The sequence below is a fragment of the Myotis myotis genome, unplaced genomic scaffold (assembly GCF_014108235.1).
Source record: "Myotis myotis isolate mMyoMyo1 unplaced genomic scaffold, mMyoMyo1.p scaffold_m19_p_10, whole genome shotgun sequence".
Lineage (NCBI taxonomy): Eukaryota > Metazoa > Chordata > Mammalia > Chiroptera > Vespertilionidae > Myotis > Myotis myotis.
This window is the reverse complement of record NW_023416314.1, coordinates 55966336-55979765: the sequence shown is the minus strand read 5'-3', so window position 1 is coordinate 55979765 and position 13430 is coordinate 55966336. Positions and strand designations below refer to the sequence as shown.

Genomic DNA, 13430 nt, shown 5'->3' with positions numbered 1-13430 from the left:
ATGAGGCTGAAATGAAGAAACCCATCATCGTGTAGGACAGCGGTTCTCAACCTGTGGGTTGCGACCTCTTTGGCGGTCGAACGACCCTTTCATAGGGGTCGCCTAAGACCATCATGCATATCAGATATTTACATTACGATTCATAACAGTAGCAACATTACAGTTATGAAGTAGCAACAAAAATAATTTTATGGTTGGGTCACACATGAGGAACTGTATTTAAAGGGCCAGAAGGTTGAGAACCACTGGTATAGGGGATAGGATGAGGCAGAAAGGCAAGTGCAAAACACAACACATTCTACTGGTCTGTACTAGTTAAGCATTCTACCAATATCCTATTTAGGAAGGGTTGCAGTTAGCACTATCCCAAATTATGTGGACATTTGAGCATTATTTGTAAATGTTTTTCAACTTATCCTTTGTATCCTTAGTCAAGAGAAGCCTCTAACTATTAAAAAGTATCTAGGTCAACCCGGCCAGTGTGGCTCAATGGATGAGCACTGACCCATGAACCAGGAGGTCATGGTTCAGATTAGATTTGATTCCTGGTCAGGGCACATGCCCAAGTTATGGGCTCAATCCCCAGTAGAGGGTGTACAGGAGGCAGCCGATCAATGATTCTCTCTCATCATTAATGTCTCTCTCTCTCTCTCTCTCTCTCTCTCTCTCTCTCTCTCTCTCTCTCTCCCCCTCTCTCTGAAATCAATAATAAAAAAAAAACATACCTAAGAAAAAAAAAGAGGTTTCTGGGCCAAGCAGAGCCTGCAACAGTACTTGATCTGGGCTCCTGACTGCTTAGTTCTCACAGCACAATAGACATTAAAAGGGACCAGATCTACTGAAGCCAACCTTGCCTTAAACTATGACACCCAACTAGGTACTATAGTTTCTTTGTTTTTTGTTCTACATAAGGTGAATATGCTTTGCACAGATTCTGAGCTACTACTATGGGCATGTTAAGTATAAGTGGCACCATTCTAGAATAGTACCAGTTGTTAAATACTTTGAATTTATTGCTCCCCAAACAGACCATAATCCAGCAGGTAGCCTAGAGATTGCCTATGACATGTTTCAATAATGTTGCCTAAAGAAAGCCTCCTGGTCCACTGAGAATTGTTATTTAGAAAGGAAATACAGTCTTAAATTGATTGCTCAACAGAAAGTCGATGTTCAGTAGCCTGTTATAAAATAAAATTGACTGATATATATTTATTTGGCTCTGTTAATCTCACGAGTCATCTCAGATGTGACAATTATGGATAACAATCATCTATGTACCTCATCAAAGTGCAACCTCAAAATGCACTCAAAAGAATCAGCACTTGTCTAAGTGTCAGAACTCCACACCCTCTGACATACAGGCTGGTTTAACCTGTTTTCCTCAAACCCCAAGGGACATCGTTACTGTCCACTGGGCTGCAAACGTTAAAAGGTAAGCACTGGCTCTGATAAGTAATGGAAAGTGACTTAAGTGCATCCAAGAGGCTCTTTCTTTGCCCAGTAGAAATGCACTTTAAGGAGAAGAATATTAGTGGCCAGGATGAGACTATATCAAGGTCAGCCTTGTTAAGCCAAAATAACACAACTGATATACTGTGTCCAATGCTACACAAGTCCCCTGGCCTTGCAGTCTTGCGGAACTGTTGCTGGTTTCAAGGCTGCAGTATAGCTCCTGTGTTGCCTGCACATCTTTGACAAAGTGATGAACATAATGTCTCTTGATAACTCAGACTAGACCATCTTTTTCATTTTCCTGTTTCAGTCACATTTTTCAAAGAAAGCATCATTAAACTTTAAGCATTATAATCTTCCCTTGGCACAGATAACCTTCCTTATCTTAAAATTAAATCAGCATTATAAAATCTCCCCCCCCTCCCCGCCTTTAGCAGTATAAATTTCGTGACAGGTAAATATTTGTATGACGATGAGTTTGCACAAAGGTTTGAAGTTATTTAAATACTGCTGAATTGATAACAAATACTCATGGTTATATTACTACCCATCTACTTTTACGATTACTAGTAATAGTGCATGTATAGTCGGCAAGCATTTCTGGAGCTGGAGGAGTGGGTTGTACGAGTCCTTATCTGCCACATATCCCTTCAGAGAAAATGGTAGTGGGATGATGGTTTTAAGTTTCTTTGTTTCTGTACCTAAGTCATAGCTTTTCCCTTTATGAAGAGGAGGGTTGGTTTGGCAAATTTGAGGAAAACTGGTAGAAGTGTGTCAGACCATGGCTCAAGCATGGTACAAGCCACCTCTTCTCTCAGACCTCCTGCACTCAGGCAGCGAGAGCCCCAGAGTTTCCCCATCCCTGTGCCAACACTAGGGCAAAGATCTGACCAGATCTCTGCATCCCCTCTTCCCATTTTAACCCTACGACTGAGAGGATGAGGGGCGATTCCTAAAGTGGGGCCTGATTATCCCAGAGAGACCAAGGTAAAGGCAACACTGTGATTCCCACACTGACCCACAGTTATTTTCTATTGATTCAACCCTTTCCAAGGATTGGAGAGGAAAATGGCATCACTCCAAACCTCCCACAGGCAGTGGCAGAGTGATACTCCATTTTTATGAAACAAAGTCATCCTAAGTTTATCTATGGTTAAAAGGGAAAGTACCAACAGAGAAACAGATTCCATGTTGTGTTAAATAACATAATGCAATAATGATCTAAGCCTCATAAATGTTTCCCATCGGTCACAGTGGAGCCACAATATGAAAGGACAACACCCCACTCAACAGCACATGCCACACTGGGATGGGTGTATGTCTACGGAGGTCTCATAGGACATGAAGGACAGTTATGTCTTGAGTAACTTGTGTTTCCCTTGCTCCCTTGATTGCCCAGCATGTTAAGTGCCTTCTAGCTCTACCCTGAACCTATATTAAGATTGCTGAGTAAATAAGTGAATGAGAATCAAGAGGGTCCAAGTAAAGAAGATTTTGAAATAGATACAAAAAATACATGCAAATGGATGTAAAAAAAAAAAAGTAGCCACACCTGGGCTGCTTTGCTTCTCAATTTAGGAGAGCGGATTTGATCATTTCAGATATAATTATGTTTGGTATTCATAAGATATTCAGTATCCATGTGGGACATTCAGATCTATGGGAATGAAACATAAAATAAATGTTCTACACACAATAGATATTGTCTTTGAACTTAAATAGCAGACCCATTGATGATTTTCTAAAACAGTAAAATAGAAATGATACTAGCATTTACTTTACAGTTTTAAGTTCCCTTTGATTTTCTGAATGGTGGTGTAGTAGTAATTAATACATCAAGCCACAAGAGCCAAGCTGACCTGTGTCAGAGGAACTGGCCAGTTCTCTTTCGCCATCAATATATGTTTACTGAGCACCCGGAAGCATAAGGTCTCCTGTCAGTGGAAAAGGCTGATGTATAAACAGCAAAGTTAAATGAGGCATAATGCATTAAATACTATCATCAGAATTGAGAGGAGAAAATTTATTCTGAGAAGATCAAGGAAAAAATGGGATTTGAGCCAGACTAAGAGGGATGAACAGAATTTTAATTAGAAGAGGAGAAACATGGAAAAAGTTGATCCTGTCTATTAAATGATCCCCAGTAAAGGGAAGGGGACTTGAAATCACGTGGGCTGGCCTATTAGGAGAAAGGTTAGCTCCCTCTCCAGAGTGACTGGTGAGGTACTGGGGACAAATGACATTGTAAGAGAAGAAGCTCCAAATATTCAGATGGGGCCAAGTTGTTGCAGGGTCTTGAATGCTAAAGAGTTTATGTTTTATTCATTAGGAAACGGCTTTTCTAGTAGAAAATTGTGTCATCATTCTGTAGCCCACTCCTTGGGTCTATACATATTTAAGCATGGCATTATGGTTCTGCATATTCTGAACAAACCATTTCTTACCATTATATGTTAACATTTGTATCCCTGTGTTAAGAACACTTTCTAATAACTGTTTGAACTGAGCTAAAAAGTGTTTTGTCATCCACACCCACATGAGTCCTGTCTTTATGTTTATTTTTGTGTAGTTAAATCATCTAATAATAGTAAAAAATTGATAAAGTCAAATCTCTTATAATCACCTGACCTGGTCCAATTATTTCAATATGATCCTGAAAAAAAATCTTAAAACACTACCAAAGGGACCCCTTCCACATCATCTTCCACAGGTGGGAAATTTTAAGCGGCTCTAATTGTGAGAGGTATAGTCCACATTTGTTGCAAAGACTTTTTCTATTAACAGAATGTAATCCTGAGCTACCTCTAATCAACCTTCTTTCTAACTTTATAAATGAATCGGTGTAAAGTAGAACTTCAAATCCTACCTCGAAATGTTGTGAAATTGCTCTACAACCAGAGGTGCACTCTTAGAAATACACTCACAACCCTTGTCCATTTATCACTATGAATGTGTTTTTACAAAGGCCTGCTCAAAATGGGTTAAGCCATCCTATAACGTCAGTCCACTTTGCCTCCCGCCATTCTCTGTAACATTTTGTCTCTACACCTAAAGGCAGAGTTTTAGATGGAACCTTCCTGAATGCTTCCTCATTATATTAACCGCATTTGAAAACTACATCTAGAGTGCTGTAAGTATTTTTGCCAAAGGCTCTCCTATTCCCCTTGCTATTTGCTTTAAAATCCTCAAATATCATCTCTGATTCACAGCCCAGCAGTTTATCAATTTTATTATTATCAGTGATGTCTTATTAAAACAACTTACCTTTCTATTCTCCCTTTCTCCCTCTCATGTTGCCTCTGAGTCTCTGGAAGCATCTTTGTGCATATGAGACACCTATATTATTTAATTCAGGATTTCATTTCCATCTTTAACATGAGCCATCACATGTGATATAGTCTTTCTGTTTATATTATACAAACCTTCTCTCACCTTCTGTTCCAGACTACCTGTGTCTTTTTTGAAAATTTTCCCAGCATCCCATCAAACAGCAACTCCTAGGAAGCAGTGTGTCTGCAGGTGCACCTCAATGTCAGCCAGCACATAATGAATGACTTCAGAGCACATGGTATTCGGAAGTGCCTTAGAATAAGCATTCACCTATGATGCAGGAACTTCGACAGTGAACTGGATTTTATTATGATTTTTGAAAACCAGTCATCCATTAGCAATGCAGACTCCACATGAAAGTCAGTTTGCACAGCTACATTTGGGTGTTGTGTTTTCTTCAGGCTGGGTGCGGGTAAGGCTTGAGTGGCCTAAGTACTTCTGTGTCTCAGGAAGACTTTTGCTTTTATGTAAAATCTTCCAGGTAAACCATGCATGCTCTATTAGAAAAGAATCTTGAAATGTTCACTCATCAGGAAAATGTTGAGCATCTATAACATCTATAGTTTTTTTTGCTAACTGTTGGCTACACAGAGACACATAGCCTTGGCCTGCAGGAAACAGACAAGTAAACAGTCAAGGAGAACATGGGATTATAGGGACTGGTGTGGTGTTTGGAAGGTGTCTGATGCTCAGAGAAGGGTGGCTCACCCAGGCTGAGGTCGGGGGGAGGGGGGAGGCGGGGGGGCTTTCAGGACTTGAACGGGAAAGACAAACAAAACTACATGGACATATACTGTAAAGTCTTTAAGAGCCCCCTCATGTGGTTTGAAAATAAAACACTGGGCAAGGGAAGTTGAATTAATCTACTTCTCTAGAAAGCAGGAAGGTGAGGGGACACTAGGCGTGTGATACCATCCACTGTCTCTGTAAATGCTGAAGTATGTTGGGCAAGGGCATCACATAGCTTTGCAATAGTCTCTGGAATGATTCTTCCTACAGTAAAGACTGTGGCAGCAGGCAAATGGCTACTCAGATGATGAGCCAATAATACCCCCAGCTGACTCCTTGGCTGTGATTTCCCATTTAAATAATTGTGGATTTTAAAAAATGGGGTCCCTGCATATCTTTTACTTAGGAAAGAAGATGAAACTAAACACAAACATTTTGCCACTTCTTAACAGAAGTTGTTAGCAGGGTTGGGGAGGAGGTGCTTCCTTTCCATTTATCTAATTTCCCGAAGAGCAATTCCCCTTGGGCCTCTTGGCTTACCCTCTCCCTCTCCCCTGACTGATTGTGAGCTGTAGAGAGGAACTGCACACGGGTAACCCTGCTCTTTCCTCACTTGCTCCCGAGGGACCAGGAGACCCTAAAATGTGTAGAGGAAGCCCTGTGTGCACATGCTCTATGGGTTGCCTTGGACACCTGTGATTGGCTGCAGGAGCCTGGTTTAGGGATTCAATATTATCAATACTGTTGTCATGTACATACGTCATTCTTGGGCATGGTCTTTATCAGTATTGATATTGATGTTTTGGTCTCCACTTGCTTGATTTGTTTCTCTGTTTCTCTGTTCAGGATGCAGGTAGGAAAAACAAGGGTATCATTTGTAGGCACTACTCAAGCCAGGAAAGCTATCATAATAAATTACTATATTGGTCCATATTAATCACCTCAGGTACCCTGAGAAGGCCAAGTTTCTGAACCTATAAAACAAGGGTCTGATCTTCAACCGCATGGATGAATAACCATAAAGCAAGCCGGTAATGAGAAAGAACTGTGACACCAATCCTCAGAGAAGCAGAAAGGAGGCAGAGGAGAGCACTAGCAGCACCCCAGCTCCTGCAGTCATCAGCTCCAAAGCCCCCCACTTTTTGCCTTTAGGTTCTATGACACCTGGAAAGCTCACTAATGCTAGTAGACAGCCAACTTCAGAAGCACACAGTGTCTGACATATGGGGGTTGATGCTCTGTGGTCACCATCTTAAAGGTCTCAGTCATTTCATATTTGAATTTGTGTTTTGTAACAGAGGTCCCATGGGACAATGGAGCACATGATTGGGGTTTAGAGCCTGAGCTCATGTGTAGCCCCGCCTCCTACCATCTCCCTGTCTCTCTAGGATGGGTTCTCAGTTCTCCATTTCCGACCCCGGGGCCCCCAGATCCCTCATAGCCTCTCCCTCCCCATCCATCAACAACTGCCTTACTCTCTCCCCAGCAGAGTCCTGTGTACAGACACACAAAGGGTCAGTTTGGGGATGCACTCTTGCTCTGGGTGTGTTTCCAGGTGGAACATAGCTATGCCATCCCTGCCCCTAGCTGGACGCACTTGGGTGCATTTGTGGGAGATGAAGGAACTGGTAAGGAGGCTACAGTCCTCTTGCGTTGTCCATCTGCTGTGGACTCGGGGTGGAAGGAAAGCTACAGAATGGGCCTCCCCTGCCCCAGCCAGGTCAGAGCGCATGTACACAGGGGAGCACCATAGACCGTGGGGGAGGGGCCTGAAGCTCCTATGATGGTCTGTGCTCAACCCAAGACAATCCCCGTGGCCAAGGTAGAGACATTAAGTAGCAAATTAAAACACCACGACAGGCTGAGGTAGAGACCACAGACGAATGATAAAAGCATTATATTTTATTACGTTTAAACAGCAGAATCTTCCTACTCCTTGAACAAGGACCCCACTTTCATTTTACTCTGGGCTCTGCAAATCACACAGCCACTCCTACCGGTAGATTTCTTTGACCTGAAACCAAAGGAGTCCTAACTGACATCTAATATGCCTTTCATGTGGCTCTATATTAGAAGTAATTCTATATAAGCCCCTTTCCCTAAGATAATACCACGTTGTATATTGTTTTATTGTGTTGAAAGCCCTTGTTCCAATCCTTTTCCTACCCTAAATGGCAAAATCTCCAGTGGCCCTATTTTCAGTTGCTTTTTGCTTTTTGGGTGCCTAAAATTAGTCTCCTGATACAGAATTCCCACTCACCGTATGTTTATGAACTACGTGTCAGTCTTATCAGTCATTATCAGTTTTCAAGGGTCATCATGTCCAGCCCCAATGACAGACAAGAGCACAGGGTTAGCCTATCAGCGACTTATGGACAACTGCCTGCTTAGAGCCCACCTTCAGTTCCAGGCGCTCTCAGGACTGGGGAAACAGATCAACACTTCCACAGACAGCCCCAACCCTCGCGTCGGGCTGTGTAAATCTAATTTGAAACAGTTTGTAAGTGTTTTCCTCACTTAACCCCAAATATTTAGCAGCAGCTACTGCCTATTTTCAAAAGTACTTTAGTCTGTTTACAAAAATGTCCACAAAAATATTTGTAATTATAGATTCTCATTGCACTCTCTCTTCCTTTTTTTATCTTCTTTATTGTCTCTAGTTAGAATATCAAAAGCTGAGAGAAAGAGAGAGAGAGAGAGAGAGAGAGAGAGAGAGAGAGAGAGAGAGGATGATGAACAGCTAGGGAGGAAAAGGAAGTGAAAGCATAAATGGAAAAGAAAAGGAGTAGGAAATAGGAAAAAAATGATGAAAGAAAAGAAAAAGGAAGGGAGGAAGAGGAAGGAAGAAATGAAAAGCAGTCACACTAACTGGGTTAAATCAGATTCAACTATGTCTTATTCAAGATTCACCTGTGAAATAGACTAATGCTAGCAGCCCGCCAGGGATATAGTGGGGACTGAATGAGATGGCACACATGAACACACCCAGCAAGGTGTCTGGCACGTACATACTTGTGACTGTTTTTGAAGCTGAACTGGCATTTTCCATCCTCGTGAGAAATAAAAAACTCCTCATATGAGCATCAGCCATTAGGAAAGCCCATCTGAGAGAATTCACACCAATTAGTATTTTTGAGAAATCACTGCCTTGTGTTTTGGTTGTTAATGGAAGTGTGAGCAGGTAGTCAATTCCATGAACAAGATCATGTCTAGAAAAGCTCTTACACATTGCCAGAAAAGAAAAAGAATTAGTTCAAATTGTCTGGTGATCCTTATCCACGCGCCTCTGTAAATGTTTCAGTTTCAGGTGGGAAAGTCACCTATCAAATGCCTGCGATGAAACCAAGAGACAAATTTGGGTAGAGGTACACCTCAGAGACATTACAGGCTAGTTCCAGACCACTGTAACAAAGCAAGTATCAATAAAGTGAGCATCACAGTAAAGTGAGTATTGCAATAAAGTATCTCAATCATTTTGGGGGTGGAGGGTCTTCCCTTCAGTTTGTTTTTTAATGCAACATCTGTGATGCATGATAAAGGGCAGTGCAATAAAATGCAGTCTGACTGTACTTCAGTCAGAGACTGAGCTTCAAGCAGCTCATGAGCTGCCTCCTCCTTCTTCCTCATCTTTGCACCACTAATAATACTGCCTTCATTTCTTATAGCATTTGCTATTTTAAAACTCTCCCATACATACTCCTTTAATAAGGCTTTGCAGTAGCATTGTTGGATAAACACAGAAGGTGGTACTAACCTGATTTTACTATGTACAAATATAGAATCTGCAACTCACCAGTGATAAAATCAGGTCTAAACCTCAACTCTCCAAACTGTTTGTCTAATTCTGCAACTACACTGCACTGCCTCCCCAAGCAACATTTATAAAACATAGGATTCTTCCACCTTACTGAGGTCAACACAATTGGCCATGAAAATCACTTCAAGAAAATTATTTCCCTAATTCATAACTTTCAAGAAAAGATGTATTTCTAGACACCAGAAACATTATTTGAACCCATATTTTTCCCACAGTTGAACTTCCAAATTCCACAAAGGTGAAGTGACCACTTATCACAATGCTGTTAGAGGACTTAGCAAACACAAACTCACTGCACCAGCGCAATTAATATTATTTGACAAGGTAACATAATTCGGAGACAAATGCATTAAAATCAAATCCCTGTGTTGCTCCCTCCTCAGATTTACAGCATGAACGTGCAGTTACTAGCAATGGGCTTTGTAATCCAGGGAACTCTATTAATGTTTATGTGTTTTGTGTTGCTTTGAAAATAGTTTCAGCCTTTTTCTAAAAGCTGAGCACTGGTTTCTTTATTTGCCTCATGGAACTGAAAAAAAAAAACAACCCCACAAATATTACATACATAAATTCCCATTGTAAGAGATGCAGACAATATTGAATACATAGCAATGAGTGAACTCTATTTCACACACACACACACCCATGGGGAAGATGGAGAGCAGTTTGCATGTTTCCAGTGCCTATGCATTTGCATAAATGTGAGTGCAGACATTTTAAAATAATGAATTAGATATGTGAGGATGCTATATGTATTGTCCTGTAACTTGATTTTATTTATTTTTCTTTTCTTTTTTCTCCAAAATATGTCTTGGAGATCTCTCAGTATGTATGTTTGCGTGTGTGCGTGTGTATCTATATGTGCACATGTATGCATGTATACACGTGTGTGCACATACATACACTTAGAGTTTCTAACCACTCTATTCTATTCCATGATACATCAAATAGACTAAATTATTCCGTTACCGAGAATAATTTTGGCAGTTTCTGGGTTTTGATGAATACATATGCCACAAAAACACCACTGTGTCTGCATATCATGACCACATGCTTTTCTAGAACACATTTCAAGAGGTGGAATCAAGAAAATTCCTACATTGCTCTTCAGATTTATAAATATTGATAGGTTTTGTCAAATTACCACTAGAAAGGTTCACCAATTTAAACTCTGTTATGTATGAGGCTATTTACTCCAAGATCACCAATAAAATGAAATTAATCTTTTCAAACTATCCCTTCACCTAATTAAGAACGTGGTGAAGTAAGTCATTATTTCTCTCTCATCATCAGGATGTCATCTCTGTAGAGGATAATGTGCTGTGTGTCCTTGGGCAAGGTACTTAAACTTTCTGTGTCTCAGTTTTGTCACCTCTGAAATGAGGGTAAAATAATACCTATTTTTTTTTCTGTTTGTCTGTTTGTTTGCTTCGGGGGGTGGGGGGCGGGGCTGGGGCTGTACATTTTGCCTCTTCCAATATGATTGTGTCTCCTTCCCCTTTGGTTGATTCAGTCACTTAACACTTACTTAAGGAGCACCTACAATACGCCAGGCACCCTTCCAGTTGCTGGGAACAGAGCAGGGAGACAAGACTAAGTGGTCATTCTCATGGAGCTGACATCCCAACGGGGAGACAGACAATGTAAACATGTAGATGTGCAATATTCTATCAGGTTGTGTCAGCGAAGAAAAAATGAAGTAGGGCACAGAAGTAAGAGGTATTAGGGGTGTCATTTTAAACAGAATGGTCAAAGAAAGTTCCTGAAATGAGTGACACTGAAAGAAATGAGCCTGGGGGCTGAGGGGACAACAAGCAAAGTCCTGGGACAGGAATGTGATGGACATGTTCCAAGAATAACGTGGTCATGAGAAAGGAATGAGGGGGAGAGAAAAGAGAGAGGCTGAGAGGACACAGGGACCCGATGCTGAACCAAAGGGAGGAGTTTGTATTTTACACTAAATGCAAATGGGAGCAAGGGCACTGACCTCTGAATTTGCTGAGCTGCTACAAACACAGAGAGCAGCCGAAATTTTAGGCTTCCTCCCTAAATAGATGCCTCGAGTGTGACCACGAGCAGTGCCCACTTGCTCTCTGAGCAAAGCCTCACAGGGAATGGAGGCAATCAGAGCATTCTTCACCAGCTCAGGCCCAGAAGCAAAGTTTAACAGCCATCCAATTGTGGGACCATGCCCCTGACCCGCATGCATACCTCTTTCATTCAGCCCAAAAGGTACACTCAAAGAATGTCTCCTCTCCTCTGATGCCCAGTGCCCTTTCCAGCTGATAAACCAGGAGCAGGAGCCCTGACTATGCCAGATTGTGAAAGCATTCTGACATGAGTACCGAGAGCCCAGGCAGGGTGGCAGCTCACAGCATTCTCCCAGGGCAGCAAGCCTACCTCTGCAGATGGTCCCGTTCCCCACATAGCCCGGTTTGCAGGTGCAGCTGTGTCCTCGGACAGTGTTGGTGCAGATGGCATTCTCATCACAGTTGTGCTGCCCACTGCCACATTCGTCGTGCTCTGTACACAGAGGGAAAAAGAAAGAGAGACACCTTTATTTAAGTTGGAATCACCGATGTTGAAAAAATTAGTTGGGACTCCCCAAATAGGAATGACATTGACTACCGTCCATGCACTGGGACGTTACTGTGTACAATCAGGTTTCTCTGCCTGATGTGGTTGAAATCTCAATGACTCTAAAAGCTGATGTTATTCTCCCCACTTTGCAGGGAAAGTGAGTGTCAGAGAAGTCAAGCAACTTATGCAAGTCCAGGATGGATGTGTGCTTGTCTAAGAACATTGCTTCTTCCACGTTCTGTGAAGGTTTCTGCAAAGGCTTCAAGGCAGTGGTGCTCAACAGGGGGCCATTTGGAGTCCTCTTTACCCCTTGAAACATTTGATGGTGTCTGGAAATATTTTCGATTATCATTATTTGGGATAAAGGATGCCATAAAACCTAGTGGACAGAGGCCAAGGATGCTGCTAAGCATCTTACAATGCACAGGAAAGACCACCACAACAAAGAACTCATTAGTGTAAAATGTCAGTGCTACCAAGGATGGGAAACCTTTCCTCCAAGGTTAGAAAAAGAGACAAACCTACATGAGAGATTCTATGGCTTCTTTCAAACAAAGAGGGTGAGACTAGAAAGGAAGACAGTTACATAGCCTGGCAAAGGAGCATTGACCAAGTACTTCCCAAAGACTGGCACTGGTCACAGGGAATGTTGACCAGGCCCAGGCTGTGCTCTGAGTAGAAAAGCAATTTACTCACAAGACTCTCTCTAAGGGCTTTCAGCGGTTTAATTTTCCATAGAATCTGTTTACATAGGGTTCAGAATTTAATCTCTGGTTTAAATGTGTAGTACTGTGCTTATATACAGGGTGGGGCAAAAGCAAGTTTATAGTTGTTGGTATATAAAATAATACAATAATTAAATAATAATACAAGAATAAACTGTGTTTCACATACTCACAACTGTAAACCTACTTTTGCCCCACCCATATATTCAAATAGTGGTGATATCCTTAAACCACAAGATGTGTGTATGGAAGGGAGGGGGGGGGGAGATCTAACAGTACACCATGGACGAAAAGATTCCAAGTATGAAATCAAGATTTCACAGACAACTATACTTTCTACTCATAATAAGAAAGTTTAAAGCATCTAAATGATTACTTTGGAAATAAATAAACAATATAGGAAAGACTATGCCTTTTAATCTCTTTAACATCTGCTAGTATAACATTTTAGAATTTTAAGAAGAAAAAAATCAAGTAGGGTTATTAAATCATAAAAGGCTCTAAAGTAAGTGTTGAAGTCCCAGGTAAAAACCCCAACAAAATAACACTAATTGAATAAAAGTTAAAATTCAATACAATCTGTTAACTATCATGTCCTGTTCGATCAATGTAGAAATATCATGTATCTTCATTAATTTCCATTCTAAATTTCGTAACAGAGACCCAGAAATGAGCTGTTTCAGTCATGCAATTAAACTAAAAGTGCACACATTTGACTGGATTTAACACCTCGGCTTTTTCCAAAGGAAAGTCTTCTTTAGGCCTCAAGACCAACCCGAACTGTCAGTGAGAAACGT

At 41.3% G+C, this 13430-nt stretch overlaps 1 protein-coding gene across 2 annotated transcripts in view; it reads right to left on the bottom strand.

Annotated features, from left to right (window-relative positions):
* Positions 1–13430, bottom strand: part of NELL1 (neural EGFL like 1) — a 706205-nt gene that overhangs the window by 274417 nt on the left and 418358 nt on the right. For both annotated transcript variants that reach the window (XM_036325664.1, XM_036325665.1), the window contains exon 14: positions 11729–11851. In XM_036325664.1, coding sequence (XP_036181557.1) covers positions 11729–11851 — 123 coding nt within the window. The remainder of the gene's footprint in view (positions 1–11728; positions 11852–13430) is intronic.